This window comes from Aulostomus chinensis, chromosome 2, assembly GCF_037954235.1.
Source record: "Aulostomus chinensis isolate RoL2024-O1b breed Wild chromosome 2, RoL_Achi_v1.0, whole genome shotgun sequence".
Taxonomy (NCBI): Eukaryota; Metazoa; Chordata; class Actinopteri; order Syngnathiformes; family Aulostomidae; genus Aulostomus; species Aulostomus chinensis.
In genome coordinates this window covers 27,842,962-27,870,846 of record NC_141321.1, presented here as the reverse complement: position 1 = coordinate 27,870,846, position 27,885 = coordinate 27,842,962, and the positions used below count along the sequence as shown (strand labels likewise).

The 27,885-nt window shown below is 41.8% G+C and overlaps 1 protein-coding gene across 4 annotated transcripts in view; it reads left to right on the top strand.

Moving 5' to 3' along the window:
• shf (Src homology 2 domain containing F) overlaps positions 1–27,885 on the top strand; it is a 101,719-nt gene that overhangs the window by 7,237 nt on the left and 66,597 nt on the right. For all 4 annotated transcript variants that reach the window (XM_086188414.1, XM_086188422.1, XM_086188433.1 and 1 more), the window contains exon 2: positions 12,278–12,410. In XM_086188414.1, the coding sequence (XP_086044540.1) occupies positions 12,278–12,410 (133 nt within the window). The remainder of the gene's footprint in view (positions 1–12,277; positions 12,411–27,885) is intronic.

Below are 27,885 nucleotides of genomic sequence, written 5' to 3'. Positions count from 1 at the left end.
CAATGTCACATAGGAGGGGCCCGGCATTATATAAACCCTTATTTAGACTTTTTCCTTTTTTTCAGAGTGGATAAAATTGTTTTCTTTTTTTTGCTACACCCATTTGTATGTGAACTATTGGATTTAATTTGAAATGTTGCTGTGTCTGCGGTGCGTGTGAAAGAGCTGACAGCATTACCTGACACACCTTCTGAGCCACAGCCTTGCGTGGGCAGAAAGCTCTGGTTCTCCTCCTGATTACAGTGCCTGCAGTGCATGGCTGATCTGTGCTCAGCTTCATTTCCTCACAACCTGAATATCTTCATTTGGCCTTTCAGCCTGGCACTCCAGATATCAGTGGAGTTTTATAGATGTATCCCACTGGCCTTTCACACTCATCTCGACTATAGTGATAGGAGAAATGTCAAGCACAAACATCAATATCACCTGTGTGTGCGAGAGTGCTTTTTCTTCAGAGAGCCGGGAAATGTATGAAAACATCAGAGCCCATCATGTTTTGTTATAGCGACCCTTTTAAGTGCAGTTGGTGAGGTCTGGCAAGCCTAACTGGATGTCTGACTGTTGCAGGATGTGCCTTATTTCCTTGCACTTCCACAATCCTTTTTATTTTTTGCTCTTTGGCTTCGTAGAAGTCACAGTGTTCATAAAAGAATATTTTGTAATGCAGTTTGGGAAAAAAAATCAGATTTAAAAAAAAAAAATTGATTCAAGCAGAATAATTGAATACATTGGAAATATTAAGCTTTGATAAGAAAGACATGCATTCTTTTATTGAATAATTTGCTATGCGGTTTACACAGTTTCAGCTGAGCTTAGCCACGGGCTTGATAAGGCTGTTTAATTGGACTGCTGTTGTGCCAGTATACTCAACCTTGGAAAGAATCAATAGCAGTCCACCTCCAAAATTGTCCTGGTTGCAGTGAGACTTTGCACCAGTGTATTTTTGTGTCACATATGAAAAAAGATAGAAGTAATAATGCACTGATACTCCCAGGACACTGTATCAGCTGATACAGTATACCAATCCAGTACCACATGATTAAATTCAATGGATTGGCAGTAATTAAACAGATATGTCATCTAGCTATTTGGGTCAGTGAATCCATAGTTCTCAGGTGGCATCATTGTTGACCGGCGGACTTAAATTAAAACACCTTTAATGAAAAATGGACAGTTTACACATTTTTCCTCCTCCTCTATCCAGAAATATTTTGTCTTGGCCTTGCAGCCTGTGCCACTGTGCCATCTGTCCCACACCAGGAATTAAGGAACAAGAAAGAACAGTTAGCTAGTTCGGGGAACATTAAAGCATGAACTAAACTGAGTAAATCAGTCCCCAACCGCATTATCCAGGTAGTCAGGCTTTGAAAGATCTTATTTCAGTCAAACATGTTACCATACCATCCGTCCTGTTTTAGTCAGACAAACACAATAAAATGTAACGTCATGTAAAGTATGGAATGTGATGCGCTGGTAGAAATGATCCAGGGTGGTGTGAAAGCTGTATTCTGCAGCTGTTGTTTTCTTAATCATGCTCCGTGACACACTAGTTACCGTCAGCGTTGGGCAGACTGACTCACATTTTAAAGTAAGTAGATCACTATTTTGATCATCTGAGCAATTGCTTAAAAATAAATATGACAGTCTGCTGCTTTAAAGTCCAGACTATGATATTGTTGGCATAAGATACCAGACGTGATTTTTATTCTCCGTTTAACCCACACGGCCTGCTGAGGTGCAGAGAATGCCACACATTTCCTGAACTATTTTAAGCATTCGAAGCATTTTTTCTGAGTCACCTTGGGCAGTTCAAGTCTGCGAGTTTTCAATTCTGACTTTCCAGAATACAATGGGATTCTTTTCATGCCAAACATACTCTATACATCTGAGTTTGTTGAATTTCAGTCAGCAGTCAACAACAAAGCAGTGTCAGAGAAGATTTCTGTGACCTAAACAAGAATCCTGGAAGGGCACTTTTGAAAGGAAGGAAAAAGCTCAGTTCTCTTTGGTTCGCAGCCTAACGGCGTTCAGCCCCGCCTTCTCTGGTGCAGGAATGAAGTCATCCTGTAGAGGGAAAGCTCTGGAAGCCATAATGTAGCGGTTATTGAATTAAACACAGAAAGCTTTGGCTTTTCATCAAAGTATCATTTTGGTGACACCACAAATCCTGATACATTTAAGTCATGATTCTGTTATGTTGCGTTATTGAATGGTACATTGTTTGATTTTATACTCATCCACCCCGCATGTGCCTGGAAGTTATAAGTCTGCTGACATTTATTTAATGTTTGCTTAATTTATATTTCCCTTCTATCGTTCCAGTGTGAAGAGTCCCAAAGGAGAGGGTCATGTTTGTTGCTCCATTTGCTTTTCCTAGCTTTGCATCAGAACAACAGTCCCATGATTCCACCAGGTCACAATTAGCCTGTAGACGAGGGCTGCTGGGGAGTTGTAGACACATGGCTCGGTTTTGTTTAATGACAGTGTGTGCGTAGCAGGGCACAGAAGGAGGGAGTGCTGGTGGCCAGGCAAATCGTCACACTCTGATTAAACAGAAACAAATTGAGCCCTAAGCATGCAAAGCATCTGAGGCGAAAAACAGAGAATATGAGCTCTTCCTTCAAATAGTTAAAATAGTCTAAATTTTAACTTAACCCACGTACTTATTTATTTGCATCAAATACTGTATTCTTGAGGGCAAGTTGATCTGTTTGCCATTTAATCTCCCGTGTGTGAGTGCAGGCTGTTGTGTTTGTGTCACGCTGCAGGAGGCAGCCAGGCTTCCTGCTTGCTAACAGAGCTGCCCTGTGATCGGAATGCCCACCAGGAAGCTGAACACCTCTGTTTCCTCCTAGAGAGACTTCAGACATTCAGTCAGTCTGTGAATGAGAAATGGGTCTAATCAACCATAAGCTGCTTAGTTCTATGATCTACTTGCAAGAGGTCACATTCGACTGATATTTTTTTGTATTGTTTTTACAGTCCAAAACTGTTCTTGTGATTTGAATGTGGGTTGACAAAGCAAGCCGCTATCTTTAGTTGTTTTGTGGAAAGTAAGGCATGGCTTGGTTGCTCCAGGATTAAGGAAGTGCTCCCTTCCTGACAGGAAGTGTTTACAACTTGGTGACATTCCCCTTTTAACTTGACAAGTCTGCACTTGTCCTTCTGCGCATGCTGGTTATCCTGGCTGCTTCTGGCTTGCTAAAATATAACCAGGGTTAATGTTTGCAGCTGTTTTGACTTGAGCAATGTCGAAAATAGTGACTAACACTGATTGCGCATGGCGGTTGCATGCTCCACTGAGGGCTCTTTGTGGTAAAGGATTTGGTGATTGTCCCTCACCCCTCCTAATATAGCCTCTCTCTCTCTTTGCTGTGATCAGATAGGTGGGAAGCCACATAGCAGTGGCAGTGGTGGGACTCCACCCTGTGAGCCTGCTCTATTGTCAGTCTACGTGCTGAGACTTCAGTGCATCCTGACCACGCAGAGGCTATCTCAGGCCACAGAGCTTTCAGCCTCAATCAAGTTGTCCTCACATCAAAATCTATAGCTTAGTTTATGGCCTGGCTGTGGATTGGTTTACTTCTTGCTCTGTAAATTCTTTGTCTAAAATCAAAGACTCCATCCCATTGGATTTTCACTTTTTTTTATAGGGCCTACTTTCCTAATTATGTTGGGCTTTATCTAATGAAGACGTGATAAACAATACTTTTTGCCTGTGTATCGTGGGACTCAAGAGAATTGTTGCATGTCTACTGTATGTGTCTTGCATTTTAACTTACAACCTCTTTTCAGTCTACTCCCCCATTCTCGCAAGTAAAATAGTGTTTCCATAGTAATTACTTTTAGCTGTCTGCTGTTGTGATGAGGGGAATTGGGGTAGTGTCGAGTGCAAGTAGGCAATTACAGGCACAGGATTATCATATTTTATCAATTAATTCCAACGTTCCATTGCAGCACCTGAATTATTCTCGACGTTTGTGCAACACTACTAACAGTATGTAGCAGAAACACAGCCAATAACTCTATCGCAAATGGGTGGGGGCAAAAGGAAGGAAATTGGATTTTGTCAAGCGTGTCCTCAAGTACTTAATCTTAAATATCTGTTGCACATTAAGATCACCTTTATATTGTGAGACCATCTACCTCCTTTCTTCAAGTCCTTAATCTTGAATGTCTGTTGCATATTTAGAGCACCTTGATGTGGTGCAACCCAGTCTGGATCTGGGTCTGAGGTGGTTTTGTTGAGTGTGTTCCATAAAGGAGATCCCCCTGGAAAGCTAAAGATGCTTTTTGTACTTCACTGAGTTCTAAAGAATGAAAACAATCATCTAGAATGAATGAATCAAGGTAGAAATTGAAAACTAAGGCTTAACATTTGACAATTTCAAAGAAATCTTATATATATATCTATATATCTATATATATATATCTTTATATATATATAAATTCCTATATCCACATATATATATCTTTATCTGCTGCCATGGTGGTGACCATTTGACATTTTAAATGGCACATAATATTTGACTTTCACTTTATCATATTGTGATATCAGTCAATTTAAGTATATAAGTAAGCTATTAGTAAAGTGCTCCATGCAATTATTCATTAAAATATTATAAAGTATTGTTTTGAGTAATTTGAGTTATTTATTAAAGCAATCTTTTGTTTTCACAGTTCATGCCCTCATACTGTACAGGCTGATCATATAAAAAAACCAAACATATCAGTTCTCACGGGACTTGCAAGATTCCTGACCAAATATCAGGCGTGTACATCTCAGTGATGATGCAAGCGTGCTCAGGCCCGCAGCAATGTGGTGCAGGCCAGCAGGGAAATAAGTAGGAGGGACAATTGTGCCTAGGCATGTTACAAGGCAACTGGGCCAAGTGTGAGCACGCCCCATGTCACTGGGCTTGTTTGAACATTAATGCTTCATGTCCTATGACTCAGATCTTTATACAAATGTTGATAATTTCCAGCAATTTTTTGGGGGAAATTATATTCTTTTCTTTAATTATTTCACTACTCAATTAAAATTAAACAATTCATTCTCTTAATTCAAATACTTAGACCTGTAACCACTGTTTTATCTTGTGTCCTAGGTACCCCCCCCCCAAAAAAGCCAAAATCTAACTGAACTTCCCTTGATGATCAGGAAATTCCAGGCCTGCACACCATCTCTAACCCTTCAAGACAAAATGGCAAATGCTCTTGTGACTCCTCTATTTTATGGCTTGCTGATGTTTTCCCCACTGAAGCGTGGCTCATGTTATCAGGAGTCCCAGTTACAGCATCTGGAAACATTCCCATGCAAACCATGATCAACAACAGGCTAAATCACTTGCACCAAAAGAGCTGGCTTCACCCCAGCTGCCGTGCGAACTGCTGCCCCACATGGGCAAGAGTGCAAAGATCTGAAGAACCAACATTTAATGTGGTCTGAATCTTTAAGGGGGAGTGGGGTTTGTAATAAATAAGCCACAAGTCAACTGCTCTTTGAACGGCACAGATGTCTCTGAGGGAAACACATGTGAAACTGATGCCTGAGCACATTGGCATGAAAAAAACGGGAACTAAATCTAATCTTTGAAACATATACAATAAAGCCTCTTTTGCACACTTTCAGCATCCCTGCTAGATTGCTAACCCTAGTGGTGATGGTTGAGAAAATGCACTTTTTAAACAGGGTGTAAATTTGACTTTCCACCAATAATCGGTCCACTTGTTCTGAAAAATTAGACGAGCTTACTTGTATCTTATTTCCAATCACTATTTGTTTTTTTCTGACAGTCACATCGATGCGTATCACACTTAAGAATGTGAGATGAATTTCTGCTCTTGGATGACTTTTCAAATTAGAAAACGTAAATGAATTCACTTGGAAAAGAAACCATTTTTGCTTTCTTCAAGAGAAGTGCTCTTCATCGGTACACAGACTGCTGTAGCTTATGTTATTACAGTAAATATAATAATTTGATTATTAACCTTGTCTGGTTCTTACATAGGCCTTTAGAGGAGGACCATCATGTTCCCTGTCCAGCAGCAACTGTTTGTCCGTGAAAGTATTTCAATAAAGTTTCGTTAGTGTCAGGTCTGCACAATGAGAAACACCCTCCTGCACTCCATCTGCCTAATCAGTTTGGGAGATATACAATGCAGCTGAGCTCAATCTACTCAAGGACTCTTCAGTGGATTGTAACCAGATTTGTGCTGGGCTGGCTACTTAGAAACATGAAAGTATTTTATTGATAACAACAGCATTATGTCAACAGAAAAGCTGTAATCGTGTTTGCTTAAACAAATTGGCCAAGTTATCTTCAGATGACCGTGCAAGTCACGTATAACATTCATCGTGTGTTTATAGACAAAGATTAGGTGGCAGAGCTATCGACATTTAGGAGATACAGCTTGCTGAGTCGAGCGTTTGAACATCCGGTAAGAGTAACCACATGCTTTGTATGGCGGTGTGTTTACCAGCTAAAGAAAACTACCCTCACATCTTTTGCCTTCTCCTACCTGTCTTTGCAATGGTGACATGATTTCTTTTTTATACTCAAGAACAAAAGAGCAGTAGCAGCAAAAACCCTTTTAAAATACCTTAATTCAATTGAGCTGCTAAGCACTGTGTAGGCTATCAGTGGCTGAAATACCTAGTGGCACGAGACATAAATCAAACGTGCCCCCCCACCCACCCCCTTCCCCTCCCTGCAGCCTGATGACTTTCCTGGCAGGCTCAAAGGAGCTTCAACCTTGACTAGCCCCTGATGCACACAGTCTTTTTGCAGACCAGTCATGACAGAAATATCATATCCTCGTTAGCGCTCCTTCAGCAGGACTGTCTGTGTTTTCTTACAGTATGTCTTTGGGTGTTTATCTTTTCATTGTGTGTTGAAGCCATGGGATTGCTCATTGGGTAAGTCTGGCTCTAAAAAAGCAGTACGAAGCTGCAGGAGCATTTTTCCTAATTATTATAGCTGAAGATACAGCAAAGAGCTCAAATAATGACTAACGCAGTTTTTCAAATTTTTATTCTTCGCCAACCCTTAACACTTTCTACTCATTCTCTCTCCATTAAGGGTGCAGAAAGGGAATTCTAGTCTGTATTTTCTCACTTCTAATGGAAGACTAAAGCCCAATTGAATTGTAATCCTAGAAGCTCTAGCGTTGTCGAATATTGAGCCAAAGTGGCAGGTGCCTGTTATCGTCTCGCCCCCTCTCTAATGTTCTCCCTCTGTTCCTACTGATTTGAAGTCAGCTTCATTGCCTGAGCGTCATTGTGCATTTCAAGGAGTCTGCTCTCCGGTGTGAGCTGCCAGAGTTCTGGCAAGTGTAAGACAAGGGAACCTGGGATCTGGGTTAGGAATGAAAGTAATTGAGTCAGCTCTCTCTCTCTCTCTATGCTGCTGAACAGTAAAGGACCCTGTTACCAGGAGGACGTGGCCTAAGCCTGTGAGCTGGCTTCATGGGATTCATACAGGCTGACATCACAGCTCAGCGAACACTTGATATATAGAAGCACTGCAGTCTTGTGCTGAGGGGGGAATTTAACTTTCATGACAAGTGTGGCTTGGCTGCAGTCCTGACACACCCTGGCATACCACTAGGCAGATGGTGTGTCCCCGGGCGATGCCGCCACTCTCATGCACCCCTCTCCTCACAACCCCATGCTCCTTCTGCTGTTGAGTAGCCATTAGTGTAGTGGGACAGGCAGGACACTTGTGAACAATTTGGAAAAATTAACCACCTTATTTACCCAAACATGAACTACGCTGCTGGTGTAGGGTGATTTTGCGTTATAGGCTGTTGATCTAAATTATTCGTCAGATGCCCAGGAAGGCTTTTAGGCTAGAATTAATAACAGTGTCTGTTTCCAGTGGGCGACGGAAGTATCCACAGTTATACAGGTTTGAATATGACTCCGGATGGAGCTGATAATGACTTAACTTCCCAAACAACTTATATTAGTCATCTGCTTTACAGCCATTAGATGTGCACCCAGATCTGAATATGATTCCAGAAGGGCATGGATAATGAGATCTGAGCAGATTATTTGATTATTTGGAAAATCATGTTAATATCCTGATAATTGAGACGTTCCATCAGCAGAATTTCTATCAAACTCGGTGAATCTATATGTAAAACATAGCTGAGAGTGTGTAGTTTTAAATTGTAGAAGCCAAATAGCTGACAAAATAGGGAAGACTTGAGGATTTCACAACTCTTTGTACAATTTAGGATCAAATACAGAAGACTTTCTGTATTAATTGGTCATGCATTTTATTTTATTTATTATTTTATTTTATTTTATTTTATTTTATGCATTTTATTTAGCAAAGAAGCTTAAGCATGCCTGAAGGGTCTTTGAAAGAACAGAAAAACTTAATTGGCAAAAAATGTTAATCCAATGTAACTAGTTTTGTCTTACGATTAATTTATTTATAAAATTTATTTTCCCTTTGGTTTAGTTTCCCAGTCAAACTGATTAAGTGAATTTAATCACACTGGTTTAAAACTTAATTTGGTTTTAGATAAAAATGAAAAAGCAGGAGGGATTGTGTGGAATGTGCCACAGTTGAATGAGGGATGGAGGTGGGGTTGAGGCAGATCATTAGAAACATTCTAAGCAAAACCATGCTCACTTTCAGTCCACCATCATGGAATAGAAAGAGACAGAGATCATTTTCATTTTCAGCAAAGACAGAACCAGATAAGGACTCCTTGTTACAGTCCTGTCAACCATATTGTTGTTTCATTTTTGAATAAAAGACATAGAAAATGACTATTTTCTATGTCTTTTATTCAAAAATGAAAGTGAAATAGCAGACAAATCATGGTTTTATTTTCACTGTGGAAACTGGCTTCTTATCAGCTTCATTTACTTTTTGCAGGAAGAACTGGTGGCACCGTGTTCCCCATTTCATTAGAGCTAATGGGCACCATCCCAACAGCCTGTAAACTTCCATTTAGGCAAAAGAATCAACATTTAAGATCACGAATTCCATGTAAATATTAAAAGGTGTGATATGGATAACTGACGCCGTAACATCAATATGATTTCTGAGTGAATAACATCAGTAATGGCAGCAATACTGATAGTGAAAGGGAAACTACAGGCTCAGTTACAATTAGCTGCCGCCTCAGCTATTTTCAGAGTACCAGCAGGTGTATTTTACTTCGTTAAAGCAGATTTTGTTTGTTTTGCAGGGTTTGACATACACTCTGATGAGTCAAAGGGGCCTAAAATCATCCTGCGTTCTTCAATATCAAAACAAAATGTATAATTTCTAGATTAACATCCGATGAACGGCAAGCTAGTGGGTCCAAACTAAAGGCCAAGCAAAGTTTTATATCTCTTATCTTGATTGAATTTAATCTCAGGACATCATTCTTTCTAATGCTGTTAAATTTTCATCACATACTCTGTCCTTTATTTGTCCTACATTATGTCAACAGGAAAGGCAAAGATGATGTCATGCTTTTAACGCACCTCCACACATAACTCAATCAGTGTTGCTTTTATTTCCCAAAGCATGCCCGAACATTCTCTGTGCTCACGGAGGTGTGTGAAATGGCACGGAGTGCAAGGTCTGCTGATACATGCGCTTGGATATGGGCATAAATCTCTTTATATACAGTAGCTGCTCCCTGCGAAAGAGGAAGAGTAACTGTAAGAAAATGAGGCTGAAGAGACTGCAGATTGCAGCATTTAAAGTCACATTTATGGAGCCATGGTCTTTTACCCTGAGCCAGATGAGCATTTAGATGGTTTGTTCTGCTTTTTGCTTCTTCTTTTTTTTAGTGGGAGTTATAACGTAAAACAAGGTATGAGCTCGTAATGACTCTGTGGTTGTGATACATCATTTGCAGAAAGATTTGAGGTCTCTGGGGTTGTAAAGTTGTTGCTCATCTGAGTAGTTGAATTTTTAATTACGTTTGCAAAAGAAATATGTATATTTTTCGTGGCACAAAAACAAACCAGTATAATGTTTGAATTGGATTTTTTTTCCCCCTGCTGAAATTCACAGAAGCATAACATTTGAGGAACCCATAATTATGCTGCGCCACAAAAAAAAAGTCCTAGTTATTTTCCCCAAAACAGATGGAAAGGGAAAATTGAAGAAGGCTGATTTAACACACAGTAGCTGCTATGAAGCAGAGCCGTGGCTCTTTCTCTGCTATCATTGCCTAATCCTTGTATAGTGAAGATGATCTGTGCAGGAACATACCCGCCAGCGTTTCTCATGTCACTAAGCTGCTTACAAATCATCCCTGGTGAACTTTCTAACATTTTACCCTTGAAAACTTTTCACGTTCCCTTTTATTTTCAAATCATGTCAGCCCTGAATCACACTTGACCTTGAATGCTGCCTGTGTTAACCAAGTATATCTTTAGGTTTTGCGCTCTTCCCTGAGGCTTGACAGGTGCGCCTGTATGAGTGTGTGTTTGTGAGAATGTGGCACACTCCTGGGTGGCCTGAAGTTTTCTTCTGGAAAGTGTGCCCGCTCTGTGGCAAAGGGTGACAGTGGTTGTTCTCAGGAAAGAAGGCTAGGTGGAGGCACGGCATGGCAGTCCTGAGACACCTCCAGTCTGCCCCGTCTGGCCTCATCCACTAGATGAGTGATGAGCTTGTTTATAATGAGACCAAATCCTTTCCTGTTACCCATGACTCATAGGGTGTAGTGCCACTCAGGAACATTGTGGCATGCTCACTTAGGTGTATACCTACAGTAAGCATGTCCTTATTGGTTTGAATGTCTCCAAGGCTTTGTAGCGATTAGGGTTGTCAGATATTTCAAAAAAATGATGTGAGAGTATTTTCTCTTAAAGCAACACGTCTATTTTTGGGAGTTACGTCAAAAAGAGAACAAAACAAGAGGAGGCCCAACTACCTTTACAGGCAGAGTGCAAAATAGACTAACAAAAATATGTCATATATGCTGTGAAACTTCATTTATGAATGACTATAGACCTCTTGGGCCATATTCAGAGTGAGAACTGAGAACGAAAGTTCAGATGATAAACTTTATACTGAATACTATCAATACTTACATGGCTGCACACACCTGTATCTTGTGTCTTGCTGCCATCTCACACCAAAAAATTCCAGATGTGGCTTTTCAGAAGGCTGTGTGTACAGATGCATCTCTCTGTGTCTGCTGTGGACAATTTTGGCAGGTTTGACTCTAAACTGGCCAAATAACGCTTTGTGACTCCTGTCAATCATGAGTGGAGCGGCAACGGCAGACAGCCGGGTGGTCGTCCCCTGATACCAGATGGAGTTACTAACCTGTAAGATTACCATGGCAGTGCTGGTTGCTTTTTTTCATATTCCAATAGTAATTTTCACAATCAGGTTTATGATTTTTTTTTTTTTTATCAGTTAATATTGAGGTTGTAAGAAAAAAACTTGAACTTGATTGATTGGCAGGATTGAATTACCAGAACTGTCAACTGCGAAAAAGGGAGTGTAGGAAGGCAGAATAAGGAGCCCGTACTTTGGTATTTAAGGTTGATTAAAAAGAAAAAAAAATTAGCACAAGGTGTTCTTTGGTGATTCAATGAAAAGGTGCCTTGTCTAACAGCTGGTTCGAACCCTTATAGTGTCACCCTGTTCTGAATCCGATGTCCAGAGGGATGGGGGAGGGGGGTCGATTATTTTTAAGATACATCTTCACTCACGAAGCAGGAGAATCCCGGTAGAACCAGCAAAGTTTTTGAAGGAAGCAAAAATCTCCCTGAGGCACTAAAGAGCCTACAGACTTACTCCGTTCCCTGAAGGTTTGAGTGGTATTTCTGGGTCTCAAGATGTCCACCTAATTGCCATCTACTGCGCAAAATGCTCAGCAAAAGAGCAAGACTGCAATTAGCCGTGGCTCACTGCCAGTTTGGCATAAATCTGCCAAATTGTTTGTCTTAAGAAAGTTGAGCAGCTGTGGTCTTCTCCTCTACGTCTGAAATGTAGGCCTGTCACTGGGCTATAATTAGGCAGACCAGCAGAAGCAGAGAGTGTGCTGTAAGGATAAAGCTGAGGCATTGTGGTGGTGTGCTGAGGCATACCGAGGTGGGGTGTTATTTATGTGTTTCTTCCTTTATCTTCTGGCCTGCCTAGGAGGATATCACTTCTGTCCTAGGCCACATCAGTATCTGACATGCAACTCTCCTGGCACCTACCCATGTTATCAACAGACCAAAAGAATGAATACTGCTGTTTCACCTTTTTCTTTACCTCTATTTAACCTTTTCATGTTTTTTTTTCCCCTCCCTCTGCAGCTCATTATCCTTGAAGACTATGCGGACCCCTTTGATGCTGAGCAGGCTGGTGGCACCCAGACGAGCACGGAGAAAGTGACAACTGAGAATGATGGCTACATGGAGCCGTATGAGGCCCAGAAGATGATGGCAGGTAGATCAACACTTTCTATCCCCTTCTGGAAAATATATTTTACATCACCTGGCAACTACATCTTTCCACATTCATACTTTTGGTGTTTGCTGGCACGAGTTGCATGACTATGACTTGGTAATGTTTGTCTTAGTGTAGTGTATTTGTTATGCACTGTGAGTTGGCAATGTTTCCAAGCCGGGAATTACTGAAGAGACTCAAAGGACCCAGTGCCGCTTTAACATGACAGGTGCAACAGAGCTGAAATGAAATGTGTGTCATCAAAGATGCCAAAACATTTTCAAAGGAAGCGACTCTGCCCCCAAGAATAATATCAGCCCATAAGTGATTTATATCAAAACACCCCTCAAAGGAGAAGGACCGCTAAAGACAGAGCTGTGTTTTAATGTTTATTTCTGATGTGTGCATGTGGAGACAGCCCCTTGCTGGGTTTTCCAAGAACATTTCTTTTTGGTTCTCGTTTTCTTGAGACCACAATAGCTGTGTACCAACAAAAGAATTCAGCTGCACCGTATTCTCCGCACTGCTCTGTCAGAGAGCACATTCATTCTGTGGCTACGTGAGCACAGCGATGACAATGAACAACAAATATGCAGATCGAGGGGAGAACTTGTGACTAATGTGAGGAACACACAGCATCTTTCCTGACATCGCATTGATGTCAGACCTCGAGTGGATTTTCTGGAACTTGATGATTAAAAGATATCTGTCTTTAGGCCTTGATATACGGACACAGTCACATCATCTATAAACTTGTACCTTGTACAACACCACTGTTGCAGCCATAAATGTATTTCTCTGTCCCTCCTCAGCAATTTTCTTTTAATGGGCCTCCAGACAATCTCTTGTTTTCATCTGTCTTACTGGTTTGACCTCTGGCCCAATCATTGCCTCAGCCAAGTAAAAAAAAAAAGAAGAAAAAAAAAGATTTATTGCTACTCTCAGGTGGAGGAAGCTGAAAAGAAAGAAAAATCAGAGCAGGGCTTTTGTGCAATGACATGAATCTTGAATTCATCACATTTTTGTTGCTTTTTAGATTTAACTAGATGCTGTTCTACATTTGAAAACGAAAGCCCTGCTGGAAGCAATTGTTTGTTTGATCTGCTGATTTTTTTTTTTCATTTGTTGTTTGTTTTCTCCTGCCTTTAAAACCTAAGGAGGTACTTTTTTTCAGACTCTCTGCTTTTATCCATTGCATTTTTTATTGGTCGTTTTCTTCCTACTGTTGTGATGGAGCTGACAGGGTGTGGTTTTAAATAGAAAATGTCTTTTTTTTTAATTTTATTGTTAGTATTAGTAATAACCCATGGTTGGTTTTAGTTTCATGCGTCAAATGATACATTTTAAATCAAGCTGATAATGAAATTAAAAATGCATTTTTAACTGGTTTTTTTTTAGTCATCATTGGTTCTCCTATTCAACAATAAATGGAGGACCCATGCTTATGTAAGCATGATCAAAAGCAAGACATTTACCCGTCAGTCAGTCTTCAAAGCACTATGAATTGCCCTGTGTATGAATGGTGCTATACAAATAAATTTGCCTTGCCTTTGCCTTCAGTACTGAGCAGCATACATGTCAATCATTTCCTGCTGCACAGTGTTGAAAAAGCTGATTTGTCCCATTTGTTTATTCTCTGTTGCGTCACGTTCAATGTCACAAATGTAATAAGTGCACCGTTAAGATGTAGTAATGTGTTACGATAACACCAGACTATCATATCTTGTATACAATCTTTGGTAGCTGGAAGAGCAGCATGGATGACAGTAATGGTATTAGTGATTTACCATTTGTCTGTTTTTCATACTCAACGCCTACTGAACAAAGGTAGCGCCACGCCGCTGCCTGAACACAGAAGGGTTGAATTTGAGGACGAGATGACATAGGCGGCGAAGTTAACAACAAACCGATTGAAGCTGTTCCCATCTTAGCATCTGTCAGCATTTTTTTTTTTTTTTTGGCCGGTGTAAAAGGGACTTTCAGTTAGCTAGCTAGCATAAAATGATACTGTACAATGGTGTGTCTTTGGCTGTTCACCACTTCAAACCCTGTTTTCTTTCCACCAAAATACTGTGGTTGCGGGTCTGCCTGCTGGAATGCATTCATTTTTGGGAAAGTGGGGCTCAAGGCATTTTAGAGAGGGCCGCTGTAGCAGCTACATGTAGCGCAAGATGGGCTTCTTCTGTCTTTCCATGACAAACACCATCCCGTCAGTGTGTACCGTCAGGGCCCACGCTGACATCAGGTCATGACACACTCACCCATTTTCCAGTGTGCCAATCAAATCTTCTTCGACATTATGTCCTAATCATAACCGGGGGGTGGGGGGGTGGTGGGGGTGGTGGGGGTGGTGGGGGTACCTAAGTGAATTTCAACATTGGACCCTTTTTGCCAATTGTAAATGGCCAGTTTTAACCACCTTGGTCAGTGCGCAAATATATATCAGTATAGTGACTATGGCTACAGAGTAATTACCGTATCTCTCATCCTGACAGTAAATTGATCAGGCAGAACCGCACACTCAGACTTCACTTAAGTGGAGAGAGAGAGGAACCGCTGCTGCACAACCAGTGAGAAAGGACCCAACCTCTCATGAGAAGCTAGAGGCCTGTGTCTCTCTCACTCTCGCTCTCTCACTCTGTCACTATTTTTCTCCCGTTTCTTTCTTACACCTGAGGCAAGACAGATATTTTTGACTCAAGGAGAATCTGCGATGTTAACAATAGTGGAGGTTTCTTTCAGTTCTCGAAGCGTTATCTACAGATAGCCAGAGCGCAAACAGCCCCCTCTTTTCTCAGCACCCGGGTTTCAGAGATGGTACAGATGTATACGCCATCCCAAACATATCAATACAACAGAAACTTCACTTTTTATGGCTGTCTAAGTGAGTTTTACTTCAGCAACAGTCAAGTTTATATCATCTATAAATTGTGTGGTATATCTCCTCATAAAACAACAACAACAAAAAAAAAACTCTCAACATGTACAATTCGACAACCTGTGAAAGCCAGTTTGCTGTATAATTCGTTTCAAAATAATGTCAAAAAGTAAACTGAAAATAAGTCTGACTTGACTTTTTTTGTCACCACACTGACAACCTTTTAGCTTTCAATATTCAGCACAGGTTTCTGTTTGAGCTGCTGCTGACACAAATCTAAAACCAGACACACATGAATCTAAATGTTGTAGCAGCATTCTGGTTAAGGATTTTTACTCCTGCTAATCGTGATAAATTAATAGTGAGTGCTTTGCTGATACTACCATTTATGATTTTCTGCAATAGGCGCTTTGATCTCAATCCTTATTTCCTGTTCATGGTTCCATGCAGGCGGATTATTCTGTGCAATTTGTACCAGTTAAAAATCTCCTCCAATATGTATTACTGCTATTTCTTCAAATGTTTACCAATACTTTGTTGTATACTCTGTTGCGGTGGAATTGCTTACAGTTTTGCTCTTCACCGCTGCTCCATAAACTGAGAAATCTCCATAAAAACACATGAGGTACGTCAACAGTTATCCAGAAACAACTGGGGGACTATAAACACTGATAATTACACTGAACTTGACATGTGTGTATGCAAGTTTTAAATGCAGGTACGCCAAATAAAAATAGGCTATTTCCCTGTTTCCCACTGCTAGAAATGTGTTTGCTTTTCTGTTTTGTCAGTGTCGGATGGACATGGGCTGGTTAGCGTGTATCGCTAGTGTAACCTTAGCTTGATGTAAATAGCTCATGGTCTGTGTAAATATAAGATGTAACCAAATTTCTGGTTAAACGGCACTGTAAAAAGTAGATGACAGGTGTGTTGACTGTGTGTGGATACAGCATCCGTGGGTATCGTGTTTAAGTCACTGCCGGTTGAAGGTGGAGTCGATGAATATCCGTTTCTGCTGCAGTCATTCGATGCGGGGATGAATGCCAAAAGCCAGATGATAGGTTGCTTTTTTCTTTTTTTTCCCCTGTGTGAAAAGGTATGTCTTATCACTGCCAATATGTCAGGTTCTGCTTCTTAGTGTCAAAAGTAGTGCCAGGGATTCCCAGCAAGTCTGTTTAATCATAATGAGCATCAAAACCATGGGCTTCATCTGCGCTCACATGCCCATTTGGAAAAGTATTCACACTGTAAGACCAATCTTTTTCAACAATCCATATTATATGTAAGTCATTCATACTCAAGCAAGATATCTCTGGTCACGCTTCCATGAACAAAGCTCTACATATCCTATTACATAAGATCGTTCACTGAATATGTTGTTTCGAAGTTACAATTATGATTCCTTTGTTTGACAGCGTTCACACCTTAAATACACACAAACACATACGCTCAACCACATAGTGGGAGGTGTGGCGTGTAAGGCCCGAGGCAAAGAGTGCTACAGACATTTACATAACAGATTTTGCACTACTGCTGTTTGCAGGAGTGCATGTCAACAACCACGCGCGCTGTTGTGAGTGTGTGCATGCAAGAGAGCTGAATGGGCTGCCACTCCAGCTCGGGAGAGAGCTGCATGCTTTGTCTCTCTCTCCCAAGAGCCGTCCTTAGTGAGCTTGAGCCGGCTGATTTATGGGCCTGCTGGAGGGGCATGTCACAACTTCCTTAACCTGAGAAGCCAGCCCCACCCCCCTACCCCCTTACACTGCTCCACGGGGGCTGGCGGCCGGGGCTGACTGCAGCACCTGCAGTCATGTAAAGACACAGAGACCCTCTCTGTCTTACCTGCATGTGTACAATGTGTGTGTGTGTTTCCAGAGTGCCTCAAATGTTTTGTCATGTCTACACGTGTCAGCCATCGCATGTGCATGGGAGAGGGACACCCCCCCCCCCCCCCCACTTTGTCAGCTGAAGTTCTGCCATTTTGAGACAATGTATTTAAAGTGAGTGTCTTATTTGTCTTACATGTTTGCAAGCTCATGACACATTTCACACTTTTGTATCTTTTTGTCTCGTTAAACACACCCAGATATGTTCACAGCAACCCCCCCACACACACATACACACATCCTCAGCTGTCAGCATAGCCATTCCTAGCATAGCCCAGCACTAGCAGCACCCAGCTAATCACAGGTGAAGCTGTCAGAGGATAAGCCAAAATCCACTTTTGTGGTGTTACTTTATCTGTGCCACTTGACTCTGTTCCCTCATACATTGTTGAAGCTGTTGAGACTTGTTACACTGACAAGTACAAGGGGCTGGCCTACAGGGCAGTGTGCGTCAAGCCATTTCTCAATGAACACACACTCACGCTCTTCATACTCCCCAGTCAGTCAGCCAGGCAGGCAGACGACCATGTGAGAGTTTTCCCACAGAGCAGAAGAGGCCTGTTGTGCAAACGGCTCGTAAGATTCAGCTCTCATGGACAAACACGCTCTAGTCAAGTCCGCTTGCTAGTCCTCAAGGCAAAGGCATGCCACAGCACCTGAAGAGTGTGTGTTGAAGTGAGTGAATGTGTGCTGGGTTATATCAGAGGGAGAAAAAAAAAACCTCTGGTGTGAAATACTTTATGCCAGTGGTGAATTTATGACATAGTGTGTCAAAGTTGTTACCTCAATTTGTTCTCATCCCATCTTTCAAGCCATGCTCAGTCATTTAGAGGCGGCAGAGTTGTGCAAGAGGGCCAGGAGGCCTTGAGGGGAAAACCTTGATGTTTTCCATAATGGTTGACTCATGTTATATGGGTGTTTGCTATTTCTCGCTCACACACACACTGTCTGTGAAATATGCTAGGAAATTTCTCCTGGCACAGACACCGTTTGCACCACACTCTTGATGATGTGGACACGAGCATCTTGTGCCAAGGAGATGACTCATTAGCAATGGTGATGATTATTTCAATAACTCATGATAGTATGGCACTAAGCCCCCTTGTTGGCTTTGCAGTAGAAATGCCAGGGGCATTAATAGTTTGGAAATGACCTGGATGAGGGAGCACATGTTCAGCTGTTGGGACACTAAGATTAAGGTCGGGAGAAGAGATGGTGAAGGAAAGTGAAAAAGTAATTGAGAATAATTGAGACAGAAACAGACTAAGAGGACTCTAGAATGCCACCACAACTAATAAAATAATATAGAGTTGGGCCATACTACCCTCAATAGAGTTTTGTAGAACTCTTGGTCATTTTAGTGTTAACCTGCTGAAGCTGCAGAGGTTAAAAAGTACAGGGAGTGCTTGTGTTACCATTTAATTTTCCAGCAAATTTTAAGCAAACTCTTCACCTAGAAGAAATGTGAATTGGAAAAGCTTTTGGAGCAGATAAAGTAGGCTATGTAACGTATACTTAACATTACACATGTTTGGAACAAATAGTCGAAGAAGAAGAAGAAGAGGTACTCCAGACATCTGAAGTCATCTTTGAGGGAAGGAAAGGAAGGAAGTAAAAAATAGAAGGAACTACTTTACTAATTGAAGAACAACTCATTTGGGTAATTTTTCTTTACTGCCAGCTCAGCTCAGCTCTTTACTCCATCATGTTGCTGTCCGCAGGTGAAGAAAATATGGTAATATCGGGTAAGACGCCAGCAGCAGAAACATCTGGTCAGTCACGTAAGATGAAGATTCGCTACATCAGAGCTTATTGGAAAAAGTGGTTTCCATCAGCTTCTCTAAAGTGTGCATCAAAATACTTGGATGGAAACAGAGTAGTGACAGTTGGAGCAAATTTACTCTATCGCAGCAGTCGGTAAGTTTATTGAGACAATGAAAGAGAAAAGTATGGATGCATGGCGTGTTGAATGGGTTCCATCTTTTTTCCAGCCACACACAAGAGTGAAAACTCCCCCAAGGCGATGGCAGGTACATGTGGCAGCACATTTCTTGGCCTGTAACCCTGCTTTTATTGCCCTGAGCTGTAACTTGAGGAATATCCGGAGCATGTACCGACAGTGGCACCTCTTGGAAGTGATTTCTTTTTTCCTGTATTCCTGGGAATCTGTGCCATTCGTAGGTTTAGTAGGGTTTAGTGTTGCGTTGTATTTGAATCTTCTGCTGTTTCCCCTTTCATATCTCCCATGGTATTTTTGATGCATTGCTAAGGAATTATCGCAGCAACAAATTTATGAATTACCCCAGCTGATTATAGTCAGCTATAATTAAGCACGGACTGTAAGACCAGCAGCTGAAATATTGGACAAGGAAGTGAATAATTAACACTCTTCTCTCACGCCTCACAACAGCTAGTTTTAAGGAGTATTTTGGCCAAGCAGTGAATCACCAGCTGCTCATTTGGCCAGCTCACATGAATCAAGGCTTATTATAGCAATGAATTACAACATATTGTCTTCTGTTTTCATTGATTATCTATTGACATTGAATATCTTGACATTCAGAACATTGTATATGCATTCAACAAAAAATATACATGGTGAAAATGGATCAGAACACCCTACCAGCTTGTTTAGTGAGGGCACAGCTTCAATTAGCTACAATGGAAATGAGCAGGAGCTCCAATGATGTGAAGGTGCTGTGTGGCAGGCTCTGTGGAGGAGGACACTCTCCCAGGGAAGCGCTGATTCTGAGCTAATGAAAAAAACAAACATTCTAAGTTTCAGTTGATTATACACCTTTGGAAACAGTTATGAGCATTATCTACACTCTCCACCAAAAGGTCCTGCTAAGTCTTATGTACTTGTTTGCACACCATGTAAAGTTTGTTTTTCAATACTTAACCAGCAGCCTTTAAACTACACAAACATGGCCGTAAGCTGCCAAGTTACTGCAGCTACAGTAATCTTATTCTGAGGATTTCTGTTCACATAAAGCTGTGAAAACAGCTCTACCGTGCTCCCTGGCTAGTCATTAGGCCTATGCTCCATTCAGTGGTTGCCAGATTTGGTTAGAATTGAGCCACCCACTTATGTCACATCTACATGATCCCATGAGAAATGACTGACAGCTATTACGCACTGATCTGACAGGGTGGTACTGAATGATGCAACACCAAAGCTCCAGAGTGCCAGTGCCTGGTGTCAGGTGGTCGTGTGCGTGTGTGTGTTCATGTGTGCGTTTGTATGTGTGTGTGCTGCAATTGTTGGCCCTCCATCTTTTTAAGTTTCAAGGATGTTGTTGATAACAAAGCACTGCAGAATGAGAGCAGAGCTGGGTTTGTTTTCTAAAAACAGACTTGCAATGAGATGCCCCTGCAGTGACCCTCTGAAGTAGAACACTCCGTTACGTCTCAGCTCTGAGAATCTCTTAGGATTCTCTGAGGTCAGCTAAAGATAATTTACATCAATATAAGAGGTGTAATAATGCATTCTTTGTATAAGTCTGTAGTCCATAATATGTAGATAATAATTAGCTTAAAAAAACACATTTGCATTTAGACATGGTTTGAAGAGAACTAAAGTTGAGAGGTTTCTACAAACCTTTAAGGAATCTTTGTGTTGTGGTCCTTCAGAACACAAATATGCACAGTTTGTGGCCAGAACAAGAAGAATGAGGTCGAAGAAGGCAAAAGGCAAAACACTTTTGGCTTAACTGATAAGTATAGTTGTTTGTTTCCTTGAATTTGACAGTCCTACTGTATACTCTCCAAGTGTGTGTGTGTGTGTGTGTGTGTGTGTGTGTGTGTGTGTGACTGGATGACTGGATAATGGCCAGCTGCCTCTGTGGCTTGGAGGGTCATTTGGCGAAGCAAAAGAATGGAAAGTGTAGGAGATGGGAGGAGAGGGGAAGAGCAGGAAGACTGACGACTTATTGATGAAATGTGAAATCTTCAGCTCCAGTCCGATAACCTCCCTCCCCCTCACTTAGTGATGAATGCTGCAGCTCTGGTGTCTACACACACACACACACACACACACACACACACACACACACACACACACACACACACACACACACACACACACACACAGCTTTAGGACAGTTCTGATACATTTGACATTTTAACTTAATTTTACTTGTGTATATCCCGTACTGTGTTTTTATATGTCAATATGGACAGTGTGGATATATATTGTACATAAAACAAATCTTGCCAACTTGTTTCTGTGTCTGAAGCTTTTCTATGCCTCTGCATGGGCGACAGCTGTTGGCTGGGGGTTTTAAGTTTTTGGGTTCTCCATCCATCTGTCCCCTCACAATATCTCAGGAAGGCCTGAAGGGAGTCTCTTCGTTTGGCTACTTCATGTTGAAAATACTGTTCTAAGTTACATTATAAAGAACCAACTACTCTTTACTCAAAGTCTGCACTGATGACCTGATTTCAGTGTGTCCACAAGTAAAGAAATTGACATTTACAGTTTACAGCTCACATGAAAATCTGTATACATTTAGTTTACATCCCTATTTTGCCTGTATTTGGACAGCAAAAATATTTGTTGTTCTGTGGTGAACTCACACCAAATGTTCTCCCAACAGGACTTCTGTCTGGGGGCGAGATTCTGACCAACTAGCCTAGCAGACACTGACGCAAACACAGAAATACTGCTGGAACAGTGAAAGGAAGTGTGTGCACTGGCCAGAAAGTATTCCTGCTGTGGCCTCCAATGTCCTGCTGTGCCAGGCAGTGACAAGCCAAAAAGATGGATAGAATGGCAAACCCTCCATCTATCCCTCACAGCTGAGTGGTTAAGGAGGGGTCTGAAGCACATGCAGAGAGGGAGACTGGGCAGCCACTTTGGCGCAGGTTGGAGATGCTGAAGTCATTCATTTTAAAGGTAGGATTAATGACATCATTAATCCATGTCTGGGCCGCTGCGGAGGAGGACAGGGTAGAATTCATACCTGCTGCTGCTGCTGCTGCCTGCTCAGGAGCCTCTCCTTCATGAGGACTGGTAGCGCACACTAACATACACAGATACATGTGTGCTCATGAGTCATTTGATATGTCAAGTATCCATTTACCCTAAAGTGCTCACAGGCTGTAGCTAGTTTCTGTGTAGCTGGCAGTCACTTGATGGAGGTCATTGGTCCAGTGGAAGGAGAGAAGATGACAGATTTAGTGAATTAGTAATAAAGTGGGAGATGGCTGGCACTAATCTGATTGCAGCCCTGTGTTGTTGCAGTGGCTGCAGCTCAGAACTGGAGAGGAAATGGGGCCTGTTGACACTCTGGTGTGACAAAGCGCTTTTAGGTGTGAGTGAGGGTGTGCGAGTGGGTGGCTAGCGCTCTGCAGCTGTTGAAGGACGCAACAGGAACAGATGGGCACCAGAAAAAAGTCAATAAGAAAAATATACACTGAAGTGCACAGCGCTGAGAGCTGTACAAATCTTGATGTACTTGTAGTGTGAGACTTACAGTACACAATATTTCAACCGTGTGTGTGAGCAGATTTGTTCAACTTGGGCAAACACGCTAGATGAGGAGATGGACCTCTTTCTCATAGCAAGTAGATGAGTTCCTTTTCTTTTCTTTCAGAGGAATCATGTTTTGTGTCATGAGCATTACTGAACACAGGATGAACAAAGGATAGTAGAAAACAACATGGGAACGCATTCACCTTCGTTTTTTTGTTGACATCAATGCCAAATGGAGCCAGAGCTGATAAATAAACTGTGTCCATGGTTATTTGACCCATGATTGATTTAACCCTTTCCCCTTGTAGACAAAAGCCAGATGTTACTCGGTGTGTTTTGGCCACTGCAAAAAAAAAAAAAAAAAATGCTGAGGACACAGAAACATTCAAACATACAACACTTTATCCATTTGACTTTGAGATTGTATTGCTCACAAATAAACATCTTTTTAAAGTGTGCTTTTAGTGCCAAAAATAACACTTATCTAGAATATAAAAACTCTTCTCTGTATCTGACACTGCATTTGTCAAAATGTGTTTTGGGTCATTATAGCTTTAATGTTTTGTTCCCCTGTGAAGCTCTCCTTGCTTAAAAGTGTTGCAGGCTAATTTATATACATGTTAACTAATGTCTGGTGTTTCTTAGCAAATCAAACTGACTGTCAGGAAGGTTTTGTTCGAGTAAATCTCCTCTTGGACCTTCCACTCGGCAAAAGCTCGTCCGCAGGATTCAGTGCTTCTGGATCAGTCTCTCCAGCTTCACCTTGTCCTTGTGTTGTTTGACAAGGCTTTTCAGTGATAACCAGGGACCGATGCCTGTTCTCAAACAGAGGCTTGTTTTGAACTCTGTGTGAGAGTGAGTAACATGAAGAAAAGAGAAAGTGGAACAACGCTGTGAAATACACAGGGGCAGGTGAAGAGGAGCAACGGAATGAATGATCAGAGACCAGAAGTGTGCTATGGTTCGTGCTTTTCACATGTCTCGGAGGAGACATCTCTAAAAACATCTCCAGGTTTTTAGACGTATTTTGTTGATTAATGCAGCATGCAGCATTGTTAATTATGCAGCATAATTAATGCAAAGGCATTGGCAGGCAGCAGACAGGCTTCACATTTTTGCTTTAAATTCAAATGGTGTCTGAAAAGAAACTGATACTCTGCCCCATATTGTGTGACGTGTGTGAACTATAGTGCAGAGTAGTCTGAGGAGGCGAGCCTGTAGCCGCTGTTGCAGTGTGAGTAATGTAATTGGGGAAGCCTGTTGACATCAGGGTTGGATGAGGAGGGTTTTGAAGAGGCAGCGCACAGTGATGAAGCCGTCATCTTACACCGAGCCCAGGGTCTCTACAGAGCTTCTGTTTTTCTCTCTGTCTCTGTCTCCGTCTCTTGTCTGGCACCTACATTTCCTCTAGTGTCTGGCTGTGTGTTGTGTTCTGTTTTGTTGTTTCTTCCATGTCCTTTTTTTTTGTTTCAACTTTACTTTCAGTTACTTTTTGTTGTTATTATCGTACCTTTTCCAGAGAGAGCTTCATACTTTTTCATGTCTGATAATGACACTCCAACCTTGATTATCAGCCACTACTAATACAAGCCGATAACGCCTTCGCAGTTAGTACTACATTTGTGTGGATGCACTTTGTTTAACCTAGCCATCTGAGACACTTCATACTCAAACACGGAGACAAACATTCTTCTCCCCTAAAAGACGAAATCCAAGCAAAAACATTCGGTTATGTAACACCGATGCTTCTTTTTCTTTTAAATATTTTCACAAGAGAGAAACAACTTTAAACTGCAGTTCTGACCAGTCACCAGCACATTCAGACTTTCAAAAAGAAATTTAGAGTACCACTTTATGCAGAAGTTTACATCTGAATATGCAGTCCAACATTGTCTCATGAAATAGTTGACGGATGTATCACAATGAAAAATCTTGCACAATCCCACTCATTTGTAGTAGCACAGTCAATCAGTGCGCCTTGCGTTAATCCATGCATTGAGAAGATGCCCTTCTTCTCAACATTCCTTTTCTTCTCAGTGGAAAATGCTATATTTTAAGGTAGTTGTGACCATGCTGTGGTTGTACTTTGGTTAGTTTTAGGCACAAAAACAACTTGGGTCAGGGAGGTTTGTCCCAAAGTCTCAATAGAAACATCCGGTTTTGTTGCCAGAAGGGCTGCAAATTTCTCGCTCTCAAGTCATGATGACAGGGACTGAATACAGATTTAAATGCTTTACTTTTATAGGTATGAGTACAAAGAATGAAAGGGATCAGCCTGCGCACCATCGAGGCCCCTAGATTTTGACCTACAGTTGTTTCTTTATGTCTTGTGTGTCTCAGCATGTTTCACTGGCTGGTGTTCTGGTTCTCCATCATTCTGTCGAGGAGGCAGGAGTCTGGGGATTCCTGTTTTCTGTCTGATAGAATACGGACTAAGCCGTTTTATGGGAGTCTTGTTGTCTTATAGAATAACCGCTTTTTTCTGCTCTGGGAGCCAATTTATTTGTGACATTTATTCAAGGATGACCTTCTCTCAGTTTGTCTTCTGGAGCCACGCGCTGTTATCGCTCTTGCTTGGGTAATCCAACCATTATTGTAGCATGATTTAAACCTTTACCCTTTCCTCTCCTACGTCTTTATACATTCTCTGTGCTGAACGATGAACATGCATGTGCTGCATTGATTAATGCTTTATCACCCAGCTGTAATTTAGACACAGAGCATTTGCCTCCTTCCAAACACACACTGAATCAGTCGTTGTCCTTCTTGGTTAGAAAGAATGCCATGCTTAACTAATTAAAATAGTGAACTGCCATCAGACAACCACAAGGGAGATTACAACCTTATCAGAGCATGTCAAGAGTGTCCTCCATCATTCAAGATTCAATTAGTCAGATGGATGGTTTCAGCATAACACACTCCTGGCCATACATTCCCATCCGTGTATTAATTCTGAATTTGAGCAAACAGAGCGAAGGCTGTACAATAAAATCTAAATTATTAACGTGGCAGCTATTCGAAAAGAATTGTAATCAACCAGATGTCCTGTGTTTAGAGAACTGGAGAGTCTTTGGAAGAAGAAAACATGGTCACTGAATGTAAAACTCTTGACACAGGCAGTGTGTGACCTTTTCTCTTCATTACTCATTCCATCAAGAGGATAATTACTCTTTAGGAAGGCTCATATTATTCCTTGCAGGGAAAATATGGATGTGTATATCTTTATTTGCCTCCCTCTGTCTCTTTCCCACCGCTGTCTGTCTGCCCATCTGTCTCTATCTCTCTCTTGCTCTGTCTCCTGCCTTGCTGTCTTTGTTTGAATCACATCTTATCAATCATGGCGTGAGATTGCCGGTGCGGCGAGTTGAGGCGCTGGGTCTGCCCCGGGGCCCCACTGGTGGGTTTGGTTTGTAATAGGTTGGTGCAGCCTGTTAATTTGATGCGGTGTGTGGGTGAGGAGCCTCATTAGGGGCAGCAGCTCAGAGGGGGATGAGGCTCTCCATCACGACTAGGACACCACTGGCAAGAACAAAATGGGATGGAAACGAGGAGAGAGGAACAAGATGCGAGATGGGAGAAAAGAGAGATAATTTGGAGAAGCGATGAAAGTAAAGGGGAAAGGACTCCAGTTATGTCAGCATCAAAACCAACGAAGGAGGCAAAGGAGGACAGAAAGGAAAATTCAAACTAAGTTTAAACTTTTTGCGCTGTTTTTTTTTTCTTAGTAGTTGATCTACTTTTTTTTCTAGATTGTTCCAAATCCCTCTGATTTGAAGTCAGAAAGTATTGTCAAGGCCATCATTTATCCAATGTTTTTCTTTTCAGCTGCTTCACCAGTGAGGAAAGGGAGTGTGGGAGATGGAGAATCTGCCACTTCGTAAATGCAAAAGAATTGACACTGGGATGCTATCACCAGTCAACCAGAATGGGTGAGGAGAGACGTGGAGAGAAACAACAAATAAGAGTACCGAGGGAGCACGCAGGCAGAGATTGAGATAGTTCAGCCAGAGAGCCTCATTTCCATTTGAGCATTGCATTTTTCACCAGCTGTGTGTGAATCTGTGTGGTCTCATTCTCTGTGGCACAGAGGGAGATGAGATGCAGCAGTGGACAGAGTGAATTATTAATGTAAAAATCTCCTTCTTCGCCGAATCCAATAAGGTGCCTATGATTTGGCTGTCAGAAAGATTGGTGGTCTGGATGAGGGGAACTCCTGGATCTCATGGCGCCATGAGTTTTCCTCCCTAGGTAATTGACTCGTGCAGAGTATTGACTTTCTGGTCGTGGTGATTAAGGGAGCCTGGACCAGACTGGAGCCAAAGTCTGGCTCCTCAGGGTGGGTCAATGGACCTCACAGCGAGCCGATCCTGGGTGACCTTTGTCCACAGCACAGAGCCTTGCAGGTTAACCCCCCCCCCCCCCCCCCCCAGCTCAGTGATCTGGAAATACTGATCTCTGTATCGATGTACAACTCTGAGACGCTGTGAGGTGAAAGGACTGGCTGGACAGTCGGTCTCCTCTGGTGGTTCTGCTTCCACTTGCTGTCTGTATCCGACTGTGACGGCTGGAATGGTCACATATGCAAGGCAACACGGCCGTGGTAATAGAGACCTTCCATTATAATCAACTGAAGCTGCTTTGCCGACCACGTGAGCCACACAGCTATTTTGGCGCAGCTTATTTTTCCTTCACATGGCACTATGACATATGAAATGACACAAACTTGTGTGTGTATTTAACAAAAAAAAAAGAAAAGAAAAGACTGACTGAACGCCCAAGTTTTCAGGCAGTGTGAGGGAGCAGTGTAATGTAATGTGTTTTTATACTTTATCCGTTGAAGTAACTACATGGAGTCAGTATTTCTCTATACTTATGCAGTTAAAGAACCAAGGAAGGAACCATGAGCTGATGAAGTCTGTGGGATCTTGGCAGCATAAACAGCGATAGTATGACTATCCTGCTTCAAATCTCACCAGACAGGCTGACACACAGCTGCATGCACAGCAAACAGAGCTGCTGCAGCAGGTAAAAAGACTGTTCCGTCCTCTTTTAAGTGTTACAGGACATCTCGGCTGAAAAACTAAATATAAGACAAGGCTGTCTGATATTTTTTCTGCGTCTGCGACACCTCTTATTTTTAGTTTTTAATGAAAACCATTTGAAGAGTATGTCTAACCTTCTGTTTACCCCCTCCTCCATTTTGCACAATTTAGCACTGGTGCAAATGTACCACAG